At 43.5% G+C, this 26900-nt stretch overlaps 1 protein-coding gene across 1 annotated transcript in view; it reads left to right on the top strand.

Annotated features, from left to right (window-relative positions):
- The window catches only part of cttnbp2 (cortactin binding protein 2), a 60417-nt gene that overhangs the window by 10168 nt on the left and 23349 nt on the right, over positions 1 to 26900 (top strand). The window contains 2 exon segments of the mRNA XM_026364652.1: positions 20761 to 20991; positions 24451 to 25867. Coding sequence (XP_026220437.1) covers positions 20761 to 20991; positions 24451 to 25867 — 1648 coding nt within the window.

Below are 26900 nucleotides of genomic sequence, written 5' to 3'. Positions count from 1 at the left end.
TGGGACGACTGAGAGCAAACCGTCAGAGTGAATTACTCGAGATAAAGACGACATAACTGGCACTTTCTCACTGTTTGTTATTGCAGTTATCTGTTAAGCTAAACTCCAGAGTGCAGCTTTACTAATGTGGAGATTTGCTGCTTGTTTGTATCACATGACAGTAAAAGATAATGCTTTGGACTGTTAGACCGAACCTCCCCACCCAACCCACTGCCACCGTGTTGCAGACATTGCTCTTCTCTCACGGTGAAGTCTAGCAGCTCCCTGATGATGAAAATATGCTGCAACATCCTGGAAATCCGATATTTCTTATTTGAAGAGGAACAGTTCGATGACTTCTTGCTAAGAAAGTAATATCGTGTCTGACGTAGTGCGAGTTGTCTGTCAGCAGCTGCTCTGGTGTGATGCATTCAGGGGCAGTACACACCGTAGGTTGTCCGTGTCTTGCAAGACCGGTACTAACTCTGACACTCAGTCATGTCTGTGTGTGTGTGAGTGTGTGTGAGTGTGTGTATTCGCTGTGCACACAAAAATCTTAACTGTGAAATGAAGCGATTGGTCAAGTGCTTAGGAAGTAGGTCATAGCAACCATCTCCCTCTCACTGTAACCGTATCCTCCCCCTTCACACAGGCCTATATTTCACTCTTCGTATTTCAGCTGCCATTCTCTCCATCATTCTTTATGTAATTATACAACAGGCTGTAGTGGGTGCTTTTATCTAAAGAGCCTCTCAGTGCTTCAGGTGTCTTTACCCTGGCTGGTCCCAGTGGGAGTCAAACCCCCAACCTCGGCAGTGGTCAGCTCTTTGCCCGTTTCCCAGCACCGTCATCGTAGGATGTACTTGTGAAGTCGGACATGGTCGGATTGTTCTGGCTGCTCATTTTTTCCAGTTAACATCCACAGTGCTGTTGAAGTTTTTCTTTTTTTAGATGAAAAACACAGATAAGCAGCAAATCCTCCCACATGAGAAGCTGAATTTTGCTTTAAAAAACGGTGTCAACGACAAATGAGTGCTAATTATTATTTTCCTGTTTATTAAATCATTGATTAATCACCTAATTGCTTCCATCTTAACCGAGCTGAAAGAAAGGACTTCAGCAGAAATGTAGGCAAGTCTAATGTTCTGTGGGTGGTTAGTTTTTTTTAGATCTGTGGCATCTCAATTAGTGAGGATGAGATACTTGTCTTTGTTTTAGCCTCAATTTGTTAGTCAGGCTGATTAGACAGGGTGCATTTTCACCTCTACACAACACTTGCTGCTTTAAGTGAGCAGTTTATTAGCAGTTTCCCACTCCTGTAACTGTACAGGAGTACGACAAAACAGCAAACCTGCTTCAGTCGAACATTCAGTCTAATATAATTAAGTCGTAAAAAGGCATTAATTATGCATGGTTTGTTTCTCAGGCCTTGTTTGTACTCTAAACCTGAAATGATTGAGGATGTCATAGAAAGTGTTTCCTCTAAAGTCACATATGGTATATAGAAGTCTATATGCTTTTATAGGACAATGAACAATACAGAATAAAGATATATTGTGTATATTATGTTATTTCACCCTGTACTTCTTTTACTACTTTCTGTAACTCGCTCCTCCTCTCTCTGGTTCTCTCGGTCAGTTGATCTGATGACATGGCTGCTGTTTGATGTGGGCTGAAAGTGTCATGAACACTTTAACTCATGTGCAGACACACACACACACACACACACACACACACACACACACACACACACACACACACACACACACACGGCCGCTCCATGTGATGAGCTGCCGAAAGAAACGAGAGATGGTGATACAAACACAGAAATAGTCAACTCTGCTGGCCTTACCTGACCCTGTATGTGGGATTTATTGGAGCAGGAGCCCTCAGCACTTTAACATTAAAGTTGTGTATAGAAAGTATAATGCTGGTTTGGGCTTGTTGTGCACAGCTGACCCATCATATTCTGTGTGGTGGTTATCTTGCATTCAATGAAGCAAATTGTCATCTTTTCAGAGCCAAACCAGCTTTAGGAGTGTGAGGATCTGCACCTAGCAATTAAGTGTAACAACACTTGCGAGGCTGCTGGGTGTTTCTTTTTTAACTTTAGTCACACACACAGCAGCGTGGACATTCTGGAGGACACAGTTTGTGATGGTCTAGAGCTGCATGGAATCATACAGTGAGGTGATTCTGTTATTTAACTGAGCCTCATTGATTTGCAGACTGACAGAAACACCTGTCAGTGTAATGCAGTCCAATTTAAACCAAACGATGAGTCGGCACCTCCTGAAAACAGAGAGGTGCTGAAAAGTCATGCAGTCCAGGACGTGTTGCACCACAGTGTGTCTGAACAAGTCACTCTTGACTTTGTGAGCCTACACTGGCATCCAGCTGTTGATGTTAATGCCGGTCGGTTGTAGCTTTGGCCTTTAGCTCGCCAACTGACATCAACAGTGATGTGCAGTAAATGTACAGTTAATATGCTGTAAATGCACATTTTCTCTCATGTACAAACATAGATTATGATGTTTTCTGTCACTCTCTGATATCCATTTGCACTTGTTCACTCAAACACACACACACAGAGTGCCTTAATTGTGTATGTGTCCCTCTCGCACAGTTTAATAGAACGTGGGTGTTCAGCTGGAGCCGAATGAGAGCAGCAGCTGTGAGTGGCCGACTTCAGGTTACCATAGAGAGAGAGAGACCATCACAAAGACACACTGAAAATATGAGAGACCCCATTGTGTCGTTTTTTTCCCCTCTCTTTGCCATTCTCTTTTGTTCTTCTTCATCTCTCTACATGAAATAATATTTGTCATATTCTATTCGGCCTGTTAACCTGCTCCTCTCCTGCTGCTGCTGACGTAGCCAGAGGCAACAGAGAGGAGCGTGGGAGGTTTCCAGCTGCAGCAGAAGGATGAAAAGAAGACGGCAGATAAAACTTTACTGCTCTTAGCTGTGGCAGAAAAGAGAAAAATATATGCAAATAATAACAATTGCAAAAAACACACAACATGATGCTGTGTTCTCATTTGGTTTCACTAGTGAGACTGAAGTTTGCTGCTCCCAGAATCCTGCAGAGCTGTGTTTATTAGCACATATTAATTATGTTGGTGCCTCATTGAATCTTTTCTTCTCCAGATCCCTAATCTATAATTCAGCATCACATTTATTTCTCCAAGTAAGCGTAGTTATGTTGAATAAATAAGTCAGTATTAATGTAGACACTTGACGTGTTTATGTAAAACTGAACTTTCGAAAGTTTTTATTGGTCTGAGCTTCAAAAATTCAGCAGCAGCTTGAAAATCAGCCAGACGATTATTATAAACGGAGGCTTTTATGGCATGTGCTCCGTTTTTCAGCTTGTAAAACGGTGATTTTTAACTAAAGTGAAGCACTGTACTGCTTCATATTACAAAAAAAGAAGAGGAAACCTTACCCTGAAGTGACTGCTTCTACACGTTCAAACAACAGGTTATGGTTAGGGTTAGTTTTAAGATGCATCAACACCAGTAATTTCTGGACATCAGTTTTCTTGACTGCAGTGTTCTTTACATTTACACAAAGAAATCACTGATTCTCAGATGAGGAAAAGATCATTTGCCAACAATTTAAGCTTTCAGTTACAGCCTACCACTTCTGCAGCGCTGAATGAAGACCTGGTCCTTGATTTTTGCTCCACAATTCCCTCTTTTGTCCTCAGACATATTCATCTTGTAATGATTTTCCAATGTTCAAAACAGCTGCCTTAAAAATAGAAAGGAAGCGAACAGAGTTCTGTGAAAGGTCTTTCAAGGTCTTGCAGCCTACAGCTGTTTTCACATGGGTTAAAATGTTCAGGCTTGTCCCAGTTGAAGTGCCCTTGAGGAAAACACTGAACCGCCCACCTGCTGCAGAGAGTCTTCTCCCAGCTGCTCTCGGTACAGTCTAACACCTGAGGTGAATGTACTGTATATGTGACAGAGTGATTTGCCAAGAAACCGATTCCTCAAGCTACTGTGTGAGATGGTGACAGAAAGATGGCGGATGAATCTCAGCGTGTGAAATGAAGGGAGGAGGTGTGTGAGAGGCTGTGAGTGGAAGAGATGCTCTAATCTAAATGTCAAAAAAACAGAGTCATTGCGAACTGGAAGCCAAGACGTGGATGGTGTGGGGTTCTGGGCTGATGCCAAGGAAACACACGATGCTCGAGACAGAGCACCGATGATATAAAATTCTGCAGCCAAGGTTGCAGAGTGGCTCCTGGTAAACCACCACTTTGGTCCAGACTGAAATCTCTGCAACCTTTGACCTCACAGGGTAAAACCTACTGTACCAGCTTTAGTGACCCCCCCCCCTGAATTTTTCCACGGTTACCTCCATGAATGTCACTGCACTTATGGTTTTCAGTGGAATACGTCACATCTATGGGTTTAGATATTTCTTTCACTCCCAGCTTGAATTATGGCGACATTAATGATCCCGTGTCTGTTCCTGTAGCGCCGTCATCACATCAACATTTTAATTTGGTTTATTACCAGATGACTATAAAACTAATGATGTTTCCACCGACCTCGAGATTGTGACATTGGGGGAAAAACAGCAGCACGTTCATATTGTTATTCTCAGCATGTTGGCACGTTAACATTAGCATTCACCTCAGAGCACAGTGATGGACTGAGTACAGTCGAACTGAGCTGCTTTTACAGTTGAGTAGTTAAAGGGATTGAAAATATAACATTTTAGCGTATTGTACATTAGAATGTGTTATTGTAACCACATATATTGATCATAGCAGTCCCAAATACAGCTATTTGCACACAGCCTCTAATTATTGATATAGAATTAAACACCACACATTTATTTCCAAAATGTCTCTTCTACGATGAACAGCGGCAGAAAAAGTATGTGAACCTTTCGTGCTTTAGTTCATCATAAAATGTGACTGATCTTCATCTAAGTCAAGAGTAGTAACAAATATAATATACCTAAAATGATCGTTCATGTCTTTTTTTTTTATTTTTTTTTATTATGAACAACCATCAAACCTTCATAGTGCTGGTGCAAAAAGTAAAAATAAAACAACTGAACATAATTGTACAGTTTATAGCTTATTCAATGTTATTTTTACTGTTATCCAATCATGGTTTTCCTGAGTGCAAGAGGTTTTAGTTGAGTCAGTGTGGGAATAGGGGCCTCTACCTCCTTTTCTGTCTCAGCCATTAATCGATTACACCTCCTTCCAGCACGACTTACTGTCTCCCTGTTGGCTCGACAGTAATGCATTGTAGCGAAAGCAATTAAATTTACAAGCATTCAGCAGCTACTACAGCACTCCATCTGCGTTTTTTTGCTCTCTTATTCACCAACTCTCTCCAAGGCAACGGTCCTAACAAACCCCCTCCTCTGCTCCTCCTCCACTTTCATGTTCTTCACGGTGCTGTACTGTTCTGTTCTGTTCAGGAGGGAAGCAGAGCGCTTCGCCCTGGGCGGGGGGACTGGAGGTCGTGACTGATGTGGGTGAGGAAATTGCTGTCGAGGGGCTTGTGAGTTCGGCCTCAACGCAGCTACTGTTTTGTGTAGTTGACGAGTTCCTGAGCAACACTGGTGTCTCTGTTCTCGACCTTGACGGCAAAATCTGGTCAAATCAGCAGAAAACAAGATTTCCTGTGTGTGTGTGTGGGGGGGGTGGACTCTTATGTCAGTTGTTTCTCCAGGCGTCGTCCACTCCATGCATTTTTTTTTTTTATGTGACATTAGTGACACCGGACAGTGGGTCACACCTGTAGGAATTTCCAATCTCATCTTAGTTTCATTTAGATTTATCCAAAACAAATGATGTGATAGAACTGGATGAAGTGATTTTACTGTTGAGTCAGTGCAGATATTAAAAGTATGTGAAGCATCAGCAGGAATCAGACTTCTAACTGTGGTTCTTTTAATACATTTCTTTATCCATTCCACAAAATAGAATCAAAAGTTGCGTATTGCAGAGAGTAAGATGTGGGAGTTACTGCGTTTGCGTGTAATCATGGTTGATTTCTCATTGTTAATGATATTAAGAACATTCATCCCTGTACATTTTTAGGTTCATCATGCCACGCATTGTGCTCATCTGTACCTTGACCCGTGCTCCATTTCTTTCAGATGGTTCTCATCCTGGTGCCTCTTTGGACTGATTGTATTCTGACTTTTATTTCCTCCAGTTAATTTCACTAATTAGTTCCTCCTCCCTGGATAAAGACTTGCTAATCAGCGGAATCATGCTGGAATGAAAACCTGCAGACTCTGGCGCCTTCATGGCACAGGACTCAGAGTAGCTGTTTCAGAAAGTGCCAGGTCTTCTCGGTATGACAGACATAGATTAGAGCGGACCTGCTGTTTTGGCCATGCCATCGTGCCAGTGACCCTCTGTTTCACACCGGTGCTGGTTCTCAACCTCGCCAACCAGCCACGTGGTACAACTGGGCTGTGCCAGGCTTGTTTTATATGTCCAGATCCCGGACAGTCAGGATGGAGCAGGGTGTGAGGAAAGCTCCAATCGCCAGATATTATAATTCTAATTAGTGACGATTATTATATTAAACACATCATATCCTCTTTGAAGTATTTTAAAGCTACACTTACAACACTTTAAACCTTTATGCTGTATCTAGAAGTAAATCTGCTATGATCAGTAATTTTGCAGCACTATAGAGACATCTGTGAAATGTTACGCCCGACTTAGAATCGTGAGTATTAATGACATTTATTTAATAAAACGCTGATATTAAATAACTTATTCAGCAAATGCTTTTTCATTTGATATTGTTGTAAGTTGAAACTGTATACACAGTTTTTTGCAGCCATACACCAAATGTCTTCAGATGTTTAATGTGCATTTAAAGCAACACTTCAACAACACTTCACACGCCCAGATTTAATAAAACTGTTTTCTAAGTTTGTTTTCCATCAAGCCGAACACTGGAGAAAAGGTTAAAACCTGTTTATGTTGAAGCCGATGCCTTTAAATGCCCCTTTACACCACAAACCTTCAGCACTGGGGCTGGCTTTGCTCTGCCCTTTCCAGGCTGCTTTAATTCAGCTCTGTGAGATGTTGTTTTTAACAGTGCCAGGAGGCACCGCGTCATTACAGCGAGGTCTCTTTATGGTAAGCCCTGGTATGTACATTAGAGGTTTTGTGACTGGAGGACCCATTAGAAAGAGATGAGGGGGCGGGGTTGTTTGGAGCTTATGCTGTGCTCATGTTGACTCACCAAGGGTTGTCTTCTGCATGCATGTTCCAATATTTCCCCCTTTATGAGGACCTGTTTACTTTTATTTAAGTGAGAACATGTTGACCTGTCCACACTGGTTACACCCAGCTTTCATGTAGCTTGGATTTAGTGTTAAGGTTGGAATTAAGATATAGTAGATGTGTTATGTTTGAGTTTTTGAAGAATGGGGAAAGGAGTGTGATGACACAGAATATATTCATAAATGGTAAATGGTCTGCACTTATATAGCGCTTTTCTACCTAGCTGGTACTCAAAGCGCTTTACATTGCATCTCATTCACCCATTCACACGCACAAGCACAAGCACACACACATGGCAGAGCTGCTATGCAGCTGACCTGACTCACCGGGGGCAACTAGGGGTTCAGTATCTTGCCCAAAGACACTTTGGCATGTGACGTGGCAGCCGGGAATCGAACCACCAATCCTATGATTGGCAGTCAACTGCTCTACCTATTGAGCCACAGCCACCCACATGTCATACTGGACATGTTGTTGGGTGTCACTTTACTCATACAGTATTTAATCTGCCCCATTCTCTGTTTACATTCTAGTTGATTAAAGAATAGAATGAGTTTTCAGCTCAATGGCATCACAACCTAGATTATTTATAATTAGTGAAGACAGAACATGATGTTAATGAAGAACGGCTGTCAGAGACGTGCTTAAAGTGTAACTGGGTTGTACAAACTGTGCACGTCCAGAGGATGGACGTAGAAGAAAAGCAAAACGAATTCAGCTCAGCGGCACTAAACCAACCAAACTAAACCTTTTATGAGGGTTTTCCAGCAAAATCTCCCCGGTCCCGACCCCTATTAAGGCTCAGAACCTGGGAGCTGGGTTCCCCTGTCCACGCACACTAAGTTCCTGTTCTTCTCTCCTGACTGTAGTAACCTCTTCACAGTGAATAAAGAATCCCTTCTGCCTTTCCCCTCTGTTATTCTTGCTCTTGTTCCTTGTCCTTGTTCTTCTTTATCCTATATAATAATACCAGTGTGACAGGAATTTAAATGTAATATATTTTAATATCCGATATGTAATGGCTTCCTTTAAATGGAAACTTTGTCAAGGCAGTAGGTGTTACTGGGGAATTAGGACATAAATATGAACCCATAGCTCGTGTTAAAGTATTCTTCTCTGCTCTAAAGGTGACTTCAGGCCAATCAGTGGTTGAATACTTTCATATTAATGTTATAATATTTATATTTTTAATGTAAGTATGACATTGTTCAAACTGGCATGAAATTTGTGATCTGACAAATATGTGGTGTTTTATAGAAGTGATGGGCAACTTTATTTTTCGTGACATCACACAAAGATGGACAACCTTGGGTTTCTTAAGTGCACATAGAGATAAGGATTTTACAAGTGGTTAATTGCCCAGTGTTCTCCTCTTTAGTGCACAGTAGTCGGCTGTAAAATCCACGTCCTCAACTCCAGAACACGTGTTTGTTTGCATGAAAAATAAAAACGCACCAAAGTGGTATATGTTGTGAGTGCCCACACTCACAACCTGCTTAATCTGTGTGAGTGGGCAGATAGTTTAAGAGGCATTCAGTTCAAAGTGTTGCCGGAATTTCAGTCATTATCTCTGACTTCAGCCCACAAAATGTTGCTGCTCTTTTCTACACAGTGTAACTCATTGACTACATTTAAACAGCAGTTTAATGATCTGTCGTTTGGTCTGATTTGCTCCTACACGTCAGCTAACTTCTCTGAATTCATCGCCTTCTCTTCCATGTATGTCACTTTGGATAAAAGAAATGACTGATTTGTCTAAGGCTGGTAGATAATCCTGTCAGCGCACATGAGAGCAGCCGTGCAGACTGGGTCTGTGGATTTCTACTTAGTGCTATTTGCCACTGACAGGGAGCTACAGCAGGAGCCCACATCCCTCGCTGCAGACATATCATGGCTTATAGCTGCAAGGGTTGATCCAGACTCCCCTAGTGTTTGTATTTCTTCTCCACGACATTCCTTTATTTGTCTTTCCCTTACTACAGATATTCACCTCAGTGGTTGTGCATCTTCTCTTCTTTTCTGTTTGTCTATTTATCTTATCTTGTCCTTCATTAGGTTCTGTTCATCAGGCTATTACACCTGTTTTCTGCATATAGTATGAAAGTCAGTTCTCTCACTTCTATTATTCTTTTTCCTATTTGAAGAATTAATCTCCTTTTTTTCCAATAATGAGTCATCTTAATGGATTATTTAAACTAAACGTTCTGGTTGCAGAGGAGGTAGCTCCTGCACCTCTCTGAAATCAAGCAGAGTTTATCCCCATGTGAGAACATGTCTGACGAGGCAGACTCCAGCTGTGTGTTACATGTGTGAAAGCACAACTCCGCACAATGTCTGAATCTGATTCTCTCAACAATGTCTGGAATGTATATTTGAAAACAGCTTCAGTGAATAGTTGATGGTTTATGATGTGCCATGAAACTGGATAACAGCAAGAAAATAAAACCAGTTAGCAATTATACTTGAAAATTCATATATGATCAGAATGTTCCTGTTGTTTGACTCATTGTTTCTACTTCAACAAATCTGAGTTTTGTTGTTCAGCCTTATCCTTATAGCTTGGAAATCCTAACAGCAAAATCACTCTGAGCCCTGCTGTGAACACAGAGCAGCCTTTCCCAGGGTGACAAATGACCACCAGCCGTAACCAAAATGTTCTATAAAAAGAGGTTGGTTTGGTGGTTGTCGCTGTGGTGTTTTGTCTTCCCTACCAGCCTCTTTGGCAGGTAACACATTATTCAGACTTCCTGGTTTTTCTCTCCAAAAAGTGTAATTTCTGGTAAGATAGTGAAACATGAGCATGAACCGGCTGCTGTGGCCTTTTGACTAACAATTTGATTTCCTGCCTGGAGCATCATGGTGTTGTTTTTCAGTCTATATTTGTCTTTGTTTGTGAAAGGGCAGTGTGTGTGTGTGTTTGTATGTGTGTGTGTGTGTGTGTGTGTGTGTGTGTGTGTGTGTGTGTGTGTGTGTGTGTGTGTGTGTGTGTGTGTGTTTGTATGTGTGTGTTTGTGGTCAGGTGTCCAGGGTTGCTGAGCTCTGTGATTTTTTTACTGATATCAGAGGAGCTGTTGGATAGCAGCCCTTTGGCGTTTTCATCTCGCCCGTCTTGCCAAGTTGGTGGTAATACACACATTCAAATTGAGTGCATAAGTGTTTACATGTACTGAGGTGTGTGTGTGTGTGTGTGTGTGTGTGTGTCCGTCCATCTAACTATTGGTTGTTTTTCAAATTTTGTATTTCTTAACAAATCAGCAATAATATATTTCTGCATGTTTCTTATCTGATCACTGTTTGACAGTACAGTACACAGAATTTGCATGTTTGTGTGCATCTGTGTTTGTTTACATTCTCGCGAGGGGATATTTACAGCTTAAAAGTTGTTTGTTCGAGTGTGTGTATGTGCATTCAGAATTTTTTCCAGCTTGTGGTTAAATCAGCTGGATATAAAGTACTGACACACATTTATTTAGAAAAATAGATGCATGCACATGACTGCTCCACAAACTAACACACACACACACACACACACACACACACGCTCCACAAACTAACACACACTTGCAGCCCTATCAGATGTTGGGGGGGCTTTTTGTGCTTCTGCCCACAGGGACTATGAGGTTTAATCAAGCAGCAGGCCTGTGTTGGTTTACTGTGGCATTAAGGATAAAAATAGACTGCAAGAAGCTGACTCTACCGGCCATCACAGCCCCTCTGCACAGCTGCAAGTCATGCTCTGTGTGTATGTCTTTGTGCATCGACTAAAATGTATGTTTGTGTGCTTGTTTTGAAGAATTTGCCTCAGTACGTGTATGAAATTTTCTTTTATTATTTCTTTTTATGTAGCCGAGGGATTGACGGCTTATGGGCTCTAAGTGTGCGTGTGTGTGGAGGGGGGGCACCTCAGCGGTGGATATACATAAAGAGATTTATTTTTATAATTGCAGATCAGAATTGTTTTACAGTATTTTGTGTTTATGTTTGCAGCTGTGCCTATAATACAGCCATTCTAATTAAATTGCCAGTGAAGCTCGTTGAATTTTACTGTTATTTATTTATTGTAATAATAAGAACTTTACAGTATTTTGGGTATTTTATTAACAGTGAGTTAGAGTGGAAGATGTTGAACAACTGAAGGTTCAACAACACGGATGTTGCATGCTCTGTAATCATTAAGAGAGAGTCTAAAGGACCATAATGATTTGGTGAAAGAGCCTGAGTGAGAAGTAAACCTGAGTGTCGTCTGCATAGTGATGAGCAACATTATTGTCATGAGCCATAGGGTGCATCAGGACTGAGTTTAAACTCCAGCGGTAACTCCATTTTCAGTTTAACAAAATAAACCAAACTGCTCGGTGCCTCTCTTAAGACATTGGTGCCATATGTCAGGAAATATGTGCATTCGCTTGGTTTGTTATTGATCTGTAGTCAAACTGAATTTGAAACAAAACAGGACATAGCTGCTCTTTCATAATGTAAGAAACGATGCCATCAATATACAGCACTTAAGGGTTTTCCCAAACTCCTAAATCTGGCTTTAAATCTGTGGCAGTTATGAACTTGGCACTTGATAAACACAAAATACCAATTATTCTGTAATTCTTCCAAATCTGTTTTCACTTCAGGGTGGAAAAGCCCCAGTAAAAGCATTCAGACCATCATCATGGGATACACAGGCTTGCTTAAAACACAGACTTAATTAATTATTTAAGGCTGGAGCCATTTAAAGACCGTGACCAAAAGAAATATTTGGAAAATTAGATGTTTCATACTTCTGAAGCTGTGGTGAAGGAGGAACCTCTGGATGACTGGCTGGCTGATATCCAGTGTTTCACAAGTCTTGATTCATTGAGGTGGTTGTGTGTGTGTGTGTGTGTGTGTTTGAAGTTCTGGGAATGCTGAATTGGGTGTGTGTGTGTGTGTGAGAGAGACTTGATTTGCAATGATGAAACGTCACATGACAGCATAAAGTGGGCCTCTGTGCTCATTCACATGAGGATTACTTATCATTAGATCGTAAGCTACTTTCACACAGCAGATAACTTGGCCCCAAGCTGTGAGAATATGGGTTTACAGTGCGTGTGTATGTTTTCTGTCCCCCGTGTGTGTGTTTGTATTTTGATTTCCTTTGTGTGTGTGTGTGTGTGTGTGTGTGTGTGTGTGTGTGTGTGTGTGTGTGTGTGTGTGTGTGTGTGTGTGTGTGTGTGTGTGTGTGGGCACACTGTATCTAGGTCTTCATCAAACTTTCATTGAGGCTGTCAGCTGAGCTCATTAAATATGAGTGGAGAAAACTGCCTCAGAGTGGGATTGTGGGTAAAAATATCACCACTATAGGCCTCGTCTGCATAGTAGCACATTAACAGCAGAGATGCAGAGATGTGAGTATAGTTGCAAGCGAAAGTAATGGCAGCAATTAATGTTCCTCAGGGTGGTCTAAGCAGTTATTAAAACACAGGTTCACTTACTTTTTCCACCTACAAATAAAAGATCATGACTGAAATTTGTTTGAATGTGTTACTTTGGGAAAATCTGATCAGTCTTGAACAAATAATGCAGAAAATCTGGGAGTAACAGGATCATTACTTTTTCCTGCGACTATATATGTGTGTGTTGGTGCAAATATCCTCCCAAAGTCGCGATGATTCAACTGTCTCTCTCTTAGAAAATAAATCGTATTTCCCTTTTTTGTTTCTTTTGAAATCTGTCAAATCAAAACACAACTCAGCTTCATTTTTTTCCGGTGTTTTGTGGTGTATTGTTGACCTCTAACGCTGAGTCACAACAGCATGAGGAAAAGGCCAGGAGCTAACCATTGCTGTCCTGTTATTGTCTCCTCTGCTGGGCTGGTTATATAAGAGTAGTGTGGTTCCTCACTGATGTCAGAGTAGTGTCAGCTCTCCCTGTCTCTGCTGACGGCACCAACGACCAATCCCCCCCTGCCCCATCCTCTCAACCCAACCACAGAGAGGCACAGGGAGATAAGTGAGTGATGGATTTTGGAATCGGTCCCACAGAGGCCAATCAAGTTAAATAGTCTGCAGACTTGACGCCACAAGCATCCACGGACTGTATATTTCACTGTGGTTACAGTTTGTATAGTACAACCACCAATATGAAGGAAAATCCGTCATTATTACAGTACAGTACTGTGCTTTCAGAAAGTATTTGGCTACGTCTCTGTGATTTTCAGCCAGGATCATGTACTTCACCATCAGTTTCTGTCTGTGGGTTGAAGTTTCTTTCCTCTTGGTTGAAACTAAGCCAGTTGTATAAACCTCATGTACCTACAGTTCTACAGCTGAGGATCCACTATACACACATGTTGAGGCTCCATCAACACCACTTTCCCACGACCACCGTCTTTAGCCAGTAAACAACAACACTGCATCGTCATCGTTTTGCAGAGTCGTTATAGTCTTAGACTTTAGCACCCTGTGGTGCAGTTTAGTTTGCCTCCTGTTTCACAATAAAAGCCTTGAAGCTAAGACATGATTAATATTTCAATTGTCAAGCAGGTGAAGGAAGCTGGAGTGCAAACCTTCACTGAACTTTTCAAATGTACTTATCAGCAAAAAAATGAGACAAAGAAGCAGCTCCTGTGGTTTAGGTTGCAGTGGCACCAGTGTCACTTTAATAAGAAATGATTAATAATTCAGTTACTTAATTCATTTATGAAGCAAATGCCACATTTGCTGATTGCAGCCTCTCAAATGCATGTTACTGTGTTGTGAAATGCTGTAGTTGCAGCCCTATAAAAAAAGCTATTTGCAGCCAGGAATTCCCAACTTTAACCTCTCGACTGTTGCTTCTCTCGGAGAAGATAAAATGCAACATGATCTGTGTTTTGGATGAGTTTTGGGTGATAAAAGATGATGCCGTTGAGGCTCAGTGACACTTTGAACAGTCAACACATTACGTAACTCTGAGGGGCCGTAACAGTGTGTGAACTCAGCCCAGCAGAGGGGGCAGTGAATGTCTGTTCTGCTGTTTTTATGTCTTTCTCATTTTTCCTTTTCACCCTTCCTTTCTCTTCTTCCCCTTCATCCAACTCTAACTCTCTGACCTTCTCTTTCTCCTCCCTTTTTACCTATTTCTCCCTTTAAACCTTTATTCCTCCATTTTGTATCAGTCTAATTTATACAACACCCCCCACCCATCTCTTCCATCCATAGCTCACCCTCTGTTATCTGTTTCCCTTTGTCAAATCAAATCCTTTTGCGTGTATTGATCCTTCCAGCTGATTGAAATCCCTTGTGATTGCAGATCATTGACTGTCAGTTCCTGATTCAGTGTAACAGTAACTATCAGCCATCGTCACCCTGCATACTGATTGAGATTCCTGTGGCGTGCTTGTGTGTGTAATTTAAAGACCTTTCAAATGTATTTGAACCTATAGAACTCCACACTAATGTGTCTGCAGGTTTTGATGTGTGTCTGTGCCTTTTGTTTACTGCTGTAAGGAGGCTTGTGCTTGTTGTTGATGACCTTTACCTTTACCTTACCTTTACCTTAACTTACCTTACCTTTACCTTTACCTTTACCTTAACTTACCTTTACCTTACCTTACCTTACCTTTACCTTAACTTACCTTACCTTACCTTTACCTTACCTTACCTTACTATACCTTACCTTTTTGCTGTATGAGCTGTAGGTGACACCTTCTCTCTCTCATGTGTCTTATGCTCCGTGATTTATTGAGTTTAAATATCACAGACACTCACTGGCTGATAATTTGGGAGGAGGCGCGTTGAAGAGAACATGGGTTAATTGGTGTGTGTGCATGGTTGAATGACAGATGGGCCTAAGGATTCCTGCCCTCTTCCCCAGGATTAGTGAGTCCCGAGAGACCAGCCACCTCCTGATGAAAGACACACACTTTGGTTGGTCTTACTATACAGTAGTTGTGAGGACACCCTTCAATATCACAGCCAAATGTCTAGTCTACTCAAACAGCCACTTGAAGTTGTGAGGACCAACAACGATGTACTCGTTCACCATGCCTAATGCACACACTGAGACTGAGAGACTCCTAGACTGTTTTAGAGGCTTCACTTTCTCCAGAGATTAGAAAGTGGATCGAAAAAGATCTCCCCCACCACACATCCTCAGCCTTTCCTCCTAATTCGTTCATCGCTGTTTGTCAGCTCGTCTCTGCTCTGACCTAGAAAACCAAATTGAGATTGGAGTCGGTCAGGAAGCTCCTCAGAAATCAGGACAGTTACCATAGAAAGGAGCTGCAGCATCACTGATGCCATGAGGATGAATCTTTTTACATTTGTGTCCTGAAATTTGTATTTGTATGTGAAAGAAAACTCAAGACAAATCTGTAATATGCTTGAGTAACATGTATTTATAGACTCTGTAATCACAGTGACTAGGTGCAAATTAAATAATGGGGGCAAAAATAAAACACCACCACCAAACCTTTAGCGTGTTTCATCAGAACAAGTATATGTATTTAACACAACAGAGCAATAAACAGAATAACGCCATTTGAGTAAATGTCAGGAGTCCTTGACCAAGCCGCCGACCCTGCCGTCAGTCCTAACACATCACAAAAAGTGACAAATGTGAGAGCTGCTTCAGCTTCAAGGTAGACGGGGTGGACTCAACAGGATGTAGCTGACAGCCATGGCACACTGACCCGACCCTCCCCGCTAACCCGCTGAGGGAAAGGTCGATATATTGATGGGACTAGCGAGCCGCGGCATAGGCGTAACCGGCAGCACAGCGCCTGACAGGAAGTGCTGATTAAATCCTCTGCAGCAGGAAACTGGCACCACTTACAACTCTTTGCACAATAAACTGATGGTTTTTGGCTCTTTGCTTACTCCTTTCTTTTGTATCATATTTTGCTGGAATCAGTTCAGTGTGTTGTATGAAAATGTGTTGAAGGATGTAACTGGAGGGCGTCTTTAACATGCAATGAAAAGTGACTTTATGAGGTCTAAAGTATAGTTATTATTGAATTGTTAAGTCCTGGTGTGTTTAAAGCCTGTACCATTGTTTGTCTACTTTCCACTGTCCTGTAAATCAAAGACACCAACATGGTTCCCTGTTGTGTCCATCATCAGTTAACTTGTTGTGAAAGAGAAAATTATCATTTGAAAAGCTGGATCCAGAGCATATTCAGCGTTTATTATCATAATTAAATACAACTGCTCGTTTTCTGGCACTGATATGTTAATGAAATAATAACATGAGCACAAGTTTTAGCCTGACCTTAAAGGTCAGTGCCTTAAAATAGCTCCTTGAACTTTTGAATGTTGATACCAGCGCCTGTTGGTCTGTATACATATCTGGAAGTGTGTCAAAGGTAACAGGACTTTTGACACATCTTACACAGACTTACAGATACCTTGACCTGGACACAACCCGTATACCCGAACTACTTAAGTTCGCCAAGATACCCTGTTTATTTGACAACTGCATGAATTAAAAATAAATAACTGAGCTGTCAGGACCAGTCTGACCATCAATCATCCTCGATGTGTTGGGATTGATTAGACCGTATTTTACATTTCCCGCAGTTCCCAGATTTTCCGTTCTGTTTCCAAACCTCTTCCTTGGACACTGAACTGAGCTGCGTGTCGAGCATCCGACCCTTGAATCAAGCACCCTCAAGCACATCCCCCTCTTTTAAACTAATGTTTGCTTGTGTATTTCTTCGGACATGAACGGCTCCTCTGGTTGGCCTTCTGTCAGAGCTGGATTGGCAGCTGGCCACTCACATGATGTTCACACAGTCAATGAATGAGACACTTGACTACATGCTGCTCTTTTCTCCAGCATCTGAAGTTTGGAGTACACTCTACTTCTTTCTGTTGAGTGTCATCTTTTGCCCCAGTCGCTGGGCTTTTTTGTTGTCTGCTTAGCTGCTTCCTGTTGGTCTTTTCTGACTCGGATTTATCTGATTTTATTTGTTGTTGCTGTCTTTCCTCGCAGCGTTTGTCATCTCTCCACCTCCCTCACATCCATTTCTCTTCCAACTTCTCTTGCGGCGATCCATCACTCTTCCCCTGCTCCCTTTCTGGCTGTGTTCCCTCAACCCTCTCACCCACTGAGAGCAACATGCCTGTAAAGGTTGATGCTAATAATACTGACGTGGTTCTCCCAGTCCTCCACCACTGCTGCTACGCCTTAAACATTTGTTTGGTGTGATTTATGGTTCCAAACACCAGTTGCATTGCATAGAGCTGCATCATTTGATGCTTGTAGCAGATTCTGGATGCTCTACTGTGATTACCTGCAGGGGTTGAGCTGCCTTGTGCTTTTGCATAAAGCTTATTTTTCTTTTGATGTGTTGGAAAAAAGGAAGAAGGAATGAAGGAACACATTTCATACGAGCAGGATCAATACTGGTCAAACTGTCGTATACTGTAGATTTCTCCTAATCACAACAAGTGGATTTTGGGGATCAGTGGAGCCTCAGGGGAGCTTAACCTCTGACAGATGGTGGGCTCTCAAAGGGTTTAGCTGCATCGGCTGCAGCCCGTATGATGTAATAGGGTGACCCATGACCCTTAGCTCCCCACCCAGGACATACTGACGAACCCTTTCACTCCACCACACGCAGAGCTGAATGTAGAGAAAGGCGGATTACTAAACACAAATGTCAGAGTAATTGCTTTAATAGCTGTGTGTTACTGACAACATATATTAACCTCCTGGTTTCATTACTTAATTTAAATAAAATACAATTAAAGTAAAAATGAAACTGCTGCTTTAAGGAGGTGAAAGGTTTATTTTGCTGCCAGATGACTTTATTAAATACAGCAAAACACTGAACTGATCACATAAACAATATTAAAATCTAAAAGTAAAAACAAGTGAACAATGAAATGAAAAGATGCATTAAAGACAGTAGAGGACAACAAGCTGCGGCATGTAGCGTTTTAAAATGGATGGAAGTACAAACCACCATCTGAAGTCTGCAGCCGTCTGACTGAGCTGCACTGTAACCGTCTCTGGTCCTGTGTAAATATTTACTGGAAGATCCCGGGAGTTAAAGGGCAGTTTGAAGATGGCACTGCATCGTCCCAGATTATTTACTCTGGAGCTTTCCACGGGATTCCCTGCAGATGGTTCAGGCGGTGCCTTCACTTGCTGTTGGATATTTCAGCTTCAGTCGATGCATCTGCCTTATGAGATGGCCCCTAAGTAAAAACATGCAGCATTCACTTGTGTGGATTTAGTTTATTTATTTAATCTTAATTTAATTCACCTCTTTCTAATCCTTCAACTCCAACTGTTTTTTCCATCCACAGCTTCAGAATCATTCTCCTTCAGTCGTTTCTCTTTCTCACACACCTACCTTTCTTCTGTGCTGTTTATATTGGCCCACTCACAGTCAGCCATCAGTATCGAGAGCTGCCTCAGTCTTCTCAGGATACGCCATCAATCTTCACACTCTGTGCTGTGCTTTGTGTGTGTGTATATTGTTTGACTGTCCAAACTTCATCTCCTTCTTTGGCAAAGCCTCTTGCAGCACCTTCCTGCTGTTCGTTCCTCTTTGTCCCTGCTGTCTCTCACTCGGTTCTTTGTCTTTTTCTCGCCCCCACATATAATTTAAATGTGTCTGTGTCTGTTATTCTGTGTTCCTCCCTCATCACCAGATAGACATGAATCATACAACCCTTCTTTTAAATAAAATCTCCTGAATTTCTTCGCCTGGAGCTGACGCTTAACGAGAAGACAGAGAAATCCAGTGCTTGACCTTAACAAACAAGTCGACTTGATGAGAATAACTTCTTTTCTTTTTATTTACCTTGAATTTGTCTTTGAAGTGTTTCCTGTGGGTTTACAGCTCAGTGTACGCCGTTTATTTCTGCAAGAGGAATTATCCTTATCACGTTCTCATAGTCAGAATTCTGTTGTGTGGAATGTGCTCGACGAGACGTTTGTGCTTTTTGCTTGAGTTATTACTCTGTTACCACCACTTATGGTCAGAGGGTTTGGTCTCTGTGCAGCTGCTGTACTGCAGCCAAGTGGGGTTTTGGTGGGGTATTATTTGACGTATTACTGTGAGTGGTCATCTGGTTGTGGTCAGAATGATTAAGAGCAGGTTTAACATGGCTAATGTTACTGAACCATACTTGGAGGCCGGCTGATGCCACCTTCTGCTTGAAGCTGCAGTTCGGATACCTCCGGACTTTACAGCAGCTTTTTTCCTGTTTATTAATCCACAGGATCTGACTGAACAACCCCCCAGCTGTTTAGAGGAGGCACTTATCTAGAAGCCAGGTCGGGATACTGGAAGAGCGGGACGTTAGCAGAAAACCAACTACTGACAATAACTTTTTAGATTCCAAAATAGTTAGTTAAAAACTCTCACTGGACATTTCTGTGACGTCCTGGCGTCTTTTGTCTGGCGTGCTTTCCTCATGTTTATATTGTGGCGGTGTCACACCTGTTGTGGGTTCCCACATGGGAATGATGACAGAAACCTTTCATTTCTCAAGTGTAAACATCGAGTCGTGTGGGGAACGAGCTATGATGCTGCTTCTGTCACAGTCACAGAGCTGTTTTTGAATGTACGGGATTCTGTGTGAAACAAATCAAATGCAAACTGCCTTAAATACTGGAGTATTACTATTTATTTAAATATTTGCAGTAGCTGCAGGCAGATGTGTGTAAATGAACTTTCTGCCAAATGAGAAGTTACTGCCGTCTTCTTTGTTTTTGTTTTTTGGCCATAACCATTATGCTGCATTCATATGCTGTTTGTCTCGCCATCTTGGGCGCCTGATTCATCTGCTGAACATCATCTATTTACATTCTCTGGGAAGTCAAAGCTGCGAGATGAATGATAAACATCAGAGGCTGCATCTGTGCAGTTGAGGAATTTCTCCGCTGCGGTGGGGGCTCGCCGTCAGTCGAGTCTGACCAAGTTTAATGACAAAGGGCGCGTTTTGCTCAGTTTTAGCTTGAATAAATTCATGATGTTGATGTTCAACATTCTCCTGTGATCATACTGGGAGCCTCCTGTTCTCATCTCTGACCAGCTGAGAGGACTCCAGCTCTCTGTGGGACCTGAGAACAGCTGTGTCTGCTGCAGTGGTGACTGGTTGTGGAGGCAGGTGGTCAGGGGCTAGTGATGGAGGGTTCAGAGGTCACAGGGCAGTGGAGTGGGGGGGGTGGGCCTCAGGATGATGAAGCAGGGGCTGGCTGCTGATGTTGGGCTGTGTCTTATGGGTTCAGAAGGGTCACTGTGGTTCCTGTGTTGGCTTGTGACCTTTTAAACATCAGTGTTTATTTTACAAATAGCAAATGTGAATGAGACATATTGTTGTAGTGTCAGTGATAAGTCCTGTGTGAAACATAATCATAACACTCAGATCAACCTGGTTTCAAAATGCAGTACATACGTCAAATTATAAACAATTAAAAATATTTTCTCGATGGAAGGTTTTAGTTCCAGTCTTGTTTTATTCTTTTTAGGATCCATGGTTTAAAAAGCTCAATAACACTTGTCTCCCCGTGTCTTCTTTCTCCAGGCTCAGAGGAAGGAGGTGTTTCTCCAGGAGCGCTACAGTCACTACAGTCTGACCGACCCCTTCCTGGCACTTCAGAGGGACTTTGAATGTGGGGTCCCCGGAGGAGACAAGGAGCGGCGGCCTCTGGGTTCGAGCCCCATCTCTGTCCTGGAGGCCGTCATGGCTCACTGCAGGAAGATGCAGGAACGCATGTCGGCCCAGCTGGCTGCTGCCGAGAGCCGTCAGAAGAGGGTAAGACAGCGGGGAGTAGGAGGAGGGCTTCTATCAGTGAATGCTGTTTGAGGCTGTGGGGGGGGGCGGCCTCCTCACTGTGGAAACGAAACTGAAACATCACCTATTTTGGCGCTGAGGGAACATTTTCTACCTCCAGCTGTTTGCAGCCCCCTTTTCTACCTGCTATGTTGACACTTTGTGATCCCAGAAGTGGAAGGTTGACGTTTCCCACTCGACTGCTGCTGTTAATGATTTAAATGACATGATATGAACTTTGCAGGAGTTGTCATTATTTTTGTATCGACGGGTTGTGTATGAATGTGGACGAGTGGGACCTGTGTGCTGTGTGTAAACTCAATCCCTATTTTCTGGTGTGTCATTTCTATTTTTGATGGTTGACTGTGTGTGTACACACTAGTGTGTGTTTGTCCCAGGTCTCTTTAGGATTATGTGGCCCTGATTAACTGGGCAGCCAGATGTCTGCTATGGCTCTGTCCCATTTTTCTCCCTCTCTCTCACTCTCTTCCTCCTCCTCTCCGTTGAGGAATATGAACGTGTAAAAGCATTTGAATGTGTGGCTGGCAGAACAAACGTGGGTGAGTAATAAAGAAAATACAGTGTTGGTGTTAGTGTGTGTGTGCCCTGTCCCTGAACTCTGTAATAATAACTGAGATGATATAGTTTAGAGCCAAATGGAGGCTGTGTAACCACACACATTCTTTGATGACGAGCTATGGATGGAGGAAGAGAGGGGAAGGAAGGGAGAGGTCGGAGTTGGATGTTTTCACTGGAAATTTGGTTAAACAGATTTTAGGGCTGTGGTTTGGAATGTGTTTGCCACTGGCCATTAAAGAAGAATATACAGCATGTCACTTTTTATTTCCATCAGACCTACCTGATTGTCACCAGTTATCATGGTGCTCTCGTTTGCTAGCAGCAGGTCTCGTCACGGTGGGACTTTGGGAAACACAGATTCTACTGTGTCTACTAATAAACATCTGTCGGATTTCAGGTCAGACCATCACTGGCTTCACTCTCCATGTGAAATCAGTCATACACTATAATGGACCCATACAAGACCACTTTGACCTTGGGAGCTTGTGCTTCATTTGGCCCTGAGTAGTGCCTGAAAGGAGAGGCAGCCTCCACAAAACAGTTTACCTTCTTTAGCACATGATAAATCACAACCTCACCTCTAAATGTACAGTTGTACCTAAACCATGGTTAGGGTACGGTGCCTGGATTCATGTGACGGGTTAATGATTCATTTGAATCTTTAAAATGACCTGTGATGCAACTGAGAGCTAACACGAGAGGGATCTTCTGGTTGCTGGGTAGAGTGAATTTCACCCGCGTTCTCCGCACTATCTTTATCCTCTCCATCCATTCCCACTCTTGTCGTCCTCTCGTTGAATTATCCATGAGGTCTTAGGCAAGCTGAAGGCAGGCGGTTGTATGTAACACGCTCTGAATTGGTTTACAGTCATTGTGAAGACGCCCTCACTCCCTCATCTTCTCCTCCATGAATCAGTCATGAATTCAGAGGAGGCCCCTTCACTCAACAGTGATGAAGTAACACTGTATTTGTCAGGTTTTTTGGGTAAACATGCTGCTGAAGTGTTGTTCAGCCTGTATTTGGAAGCTAGGTCACAACCGCTGGTCACTGTAAATCGGAGGTGCCTCGTTTGCTTCATTCTTCTCCACAGGAGCTGAACAGGCTGCTTTCTGTCTGCTGCGACGCCGACATATCAGTGCTGCAGCTTTTCAGGTGTAATAATAAACTGCTTTAGGTAAAATACCACTTGTAAACTTTAGTTAAATGTTGCATTACGTTGTAGTGGATCTCAGGTCCAGGGAGCAGCCGTCCAGGCATGTCCGTAAAAAATGAGTTCCAGTTTAATGTTATTATCATTTCACTCTGTGGATAGAGCTCATATGCATGAAGATAATGTGCTCGTGCACATGGGTGATGAGTGTGAACAAGGATTTAAACCCTCTGCTGAGGTTGTCATCGCAAACTCAGTTGAGTTGAAAGACTAAAGCTTGATTGTCTTTAAAACCCTCTGTTGAATTCAGAAAAGAAGAAGAGTCCATCTATCTGCATGTTATCTGGCTGCTACTGTTGGTAGATGTTTTCTTACACCTACTGTGGAGTCAGCAGTGTGGGGAAGATGTAGAGATGAGTCTTCATAAATGTCCTGATTAGATTAGATTAAAAGGGTTTTGCTGGTTTCTTCCACTGGGCTTAAAAAACTCCAGTCAGCATTTCACAAGACACTGAAAGTAAATGTTCCAGACATGCATTTTGTTCATATTATGATCATCACTATTGACATTTAATATGTTTAATTGATACGTACAATATATTGAAACATATTTTCAACCTGTCTTAATCCTGCCCAGTCTGTCGCCACCATCACAGCATCCCTAAATTTGTTCTTCAGAGGCATTAGACTGACTTACAGCAGACATAATCCTCACCCAATTAGCAGCTAGTCGTAGCACCTCCTTTTGAGTAACAACTGGCATTCCCTCGGTGCTCTCCGCTGCTCCTCAGCATCAGCTGGTGGGGATATTTACTCCCTGATGTTTAGGAACAGGGAAGTGGAGTAGTCGAGGCGGACGCTGGGGAGGGGGGGGCTGCTCATTTGGGACAGGAGTAACAGGGGGCTGGTGCTTTTGTTCGAGGCTTGTTAGAGTGATGGTGTCTTGGCAATTGGGTGGAGAGCCCCAGTTAAGCCTTGTTACCCTCTGTGAATCCAACTCCGAGCTAACAATAGCAGCAGCGCTCCAGATTTAGAGGCCAGGGCTTTGGCAAGTCATTGAAATTCAACCGTATGAAGGGACGCTGTGACTATGTGAATAGGTGAATTAGACTGTGTCTGTTTGCGTAAATGATAATGTTCTGTGTCATTGAGCTGTTTTGTCAGATTCATTTGATTAATCAGTCTCATCTATGCTGTCCTTGAGAAAATTATTCCAGTTCACTTTAACTTTGTAGTTAAGGAATCCTTTCCATTACTACCTAAAACACAAAGACCAAATGAAAAGCTCCTCAGATGAATATGATGTTTACTGTGCTACGAGTGCCACAGGTGGATTTCTGTTTGCATGAGCAGTCCAAGTGATATATGTAAGTGTGTGTGAGAGATATTGGATGTTTCCCATACTGTATATGTGACGTTAATGGCATTAAACCCGTTTTATAATCTGCAACAGGGTAGTTTGATTGATGGCAGATGACCTGTGTTGAAATGGGGAGGAATAAATGTCAGTGGATCATGTCACGTGTAACTGATGGTTTATGTAAAGTTGAGACCGGGACTGTAGCTAACAACTATTTTTATTATCAGTTAATCTGTTTTAAAATATGTGAAGATTGGATAAATGATTGAGTTGAATATCTACACTCCATGCTGTGATCTCCCGGTACCCACACTACACCACTGATCCAAACCTTTTTATTTTCTCTTCTAGTTGGAGATGGAGAAGCTGCAGCTTCAGAGTCTGGAGCAGGAGCACCGTAAACTGACGGCACAGCTGAAGGATGAGCGGGAGAAGAACAAGCACATTGTGATGATGTTGGTGCGCGAGTGCAAGCAGCTCGCCACGCGGGTGGTGGAGGAGTCGCAGCGCTTTGATGAGCTCCAGGCCCGCATGGACGAGGAGAGTCGCACCTCTGGGCGGCTGCAGGAGGAGCTGAGCGCCGAGCGGCAACGTAGCCAACAGATGGAGGCTAAGATGGAAAAACAGCTGTCGGAGTTCGACACGGAGCGGGAACAGCTGCGCGCCAGGCTGGGCCGCGAGGAGGCTGAGACCCATAGCCTGCGACAGCAGGTGGAGCAGCTCAGGACTGATCGAGGCGACGGACAGGATAGTGCTGCTGTCACCCAGCCTGCTGCTGCTGGAGAACCTGCTGCCACCAGCACCCCACCTAAAGCATCTGTGTCTGTAGCCACAGAGCCCATTAGCTCTCGAACAGCGTCTTGCCAAACGGACCTGCCCCCTGCTGAAGGGGAGGTTCCCAAGAAGGCCCCCCTTACTATACCTGTCAAACCAACCCCTGCCAACTACGTGGGCCTGAGCCTGCCAAAGACGTCTGGCCGCGGGATTGTCCACAGCAGCTCAGGTGGACTGGCACAGACAGAGAATGGCTCAGAGGGCCAAGTCCCCCACAACTTGCCCACTGGGGTCAGTCCCCGTGTCCAGGCAGCCCGCTATAAGTTCCAGGAACAGGACCAAAATGGCACAGCGTCCCAGAGTCCTCCGGCCCGTGACCTCTCTCCCACCAACCGTGACAACTTTGCCGCCAAGCAGCAAGCCCGTCACACTGTCACACAGGTCCTTTCGCGCTTCACCAGCCCTCCAGCAGGAGGTGCTGGACCCCTTCGTCCAGGCCTGCCTCATTCTGCATCAGAGGGAGGCCCTTTTCCCGGCCGCCTGAGCCATCCTATTGGCCTCAAGTCCCCCACGGTGGCCAGGATCGACCGGGGAAACCCTCCCCCTATCCCTCCCAAAAAGCCAGGGCTTTCCCAGACCCCCTCTCCTCCTCATCCACCAATCAAGGTGGTAGGGGACAGCAGCCGCTCCCCTGGGGCTGGGCTAAAACCAGCCACGCCCCAGCTGCCACCCAAACCCGCCCTGGACCTGGTCCCAGCCTTGACGGCCTCTCAGGTGGGTGCCTGCCCCTCCTCTCGCTCCCCGGGGCCTGGCCGGGGCCCTCAGAGGCAGCCGACAGCATGTGCAGAGTGTCCCCCAGTCATCAGCACTGCCACCACTGTCAGTAGCCCCTCCTCCATAAACCCCCCTTCCTCATCCTCCTCCTCCTCCGTTAGTGCTCCATCCTCCCATAGCCCCCGTGCCTCTGCAGGCAGCCCCATGGCAACAGCATCAGGTAAAGGGGCTCCTCCATGCTCCATCTCCCTCAAGTTCTTCCCACTGGCTCTTTTCTTCCACTGTCTGTCCACAGTGCTAGCCCAGCCAAGTGTAGCGTAGTGATCAGGACACAGGAAGACAGGTCTAGAATAGCACCTGGGTCGGTGGTTCAGTGCCATTGACTCTACCTCACACCCTTAAACTACCTTGAAAGATCCAGTGTCGCTCACTACACTCTTCCTCTGTACTCATTCCTCTTTCTCTGCCCTTAAAATGTCCTCCTGTCCTCCCTCTGGGCACCTTTTGTCTTCCATGTTGCCGCGTCAGTATCAATATCAGCAGCAGACATTGACGACATGTCGCTAACGTGTGTCTGTTTTTAGCGTAGAGGTTAGTGTTCAGCAGCAGAAGGAGCTTTTCAGGGCGAACTGAGGCAAACCAGACATTTCTGCACTTATTTAAATTGGTTTGTAGGCCTTCCTACCAGTAACCCCTATCCTCTCTGAAGCTGATGCCAGAGGCTGCTCTCTCCTTCCCGTCCCATTTTCCATCCTCCAGTAGCATGCCATGACCGCTCTTCCACTATCTGCACTCGTCCTGTCTCAGCTTCCATGACTGTGCATGCTGCGTCCTGTGCACTTCAGATGCATTTTTGATATAAATGTTAGCATTTATGTTTACGTTCACCTTGTCATATGATTTTAGAGTTCTGCTTGTTTGTACTTTGTTACACATACAGTATTATTCTCATAGTTGGGGTCATTAGTGTATTTAGCTTTTAGATAAAATCACCTGAGGACTGAGAATCTTCACATGGTTATAGCTAATATTGATGGGCTATTGGCTGGTGTTTGTAGCTCCGTTTGTTTGTATTTTGTAGATATTTTCACAGCAATAACATCATAAATAAATAATAATGTAACTATTAAAGATACAGCTACGGCACCACATTGAAAACTCCGGTACTTAACAGTTAGAATAGAGCCGTCTCATGTGGCCCCCAGTAAAAACATGGGCCGTCTGAGAGTAGTGTTGCCCTGCAAGTGACATTT

This window comes from Anabas testudineus, chromosome 6 (assembly GCF_900324465.2).
Source record: "Anabas testudineus chromosome 6, fAnaTes1.2, whole genome shotgun sequence".
Classification (NCBI taxonomy): domain Eukaryota; kingdom Metazoa; phylum Chordata; class Actinopteri; order Anabantiformes; family Anabantidae; genus Anabas; species Anabas testudineus.
The sequence above is the reverse complement of the archived record's forward strand: the minus strand, read 5'-3'. Positions and strand labels throughout refer to the sequence as shown.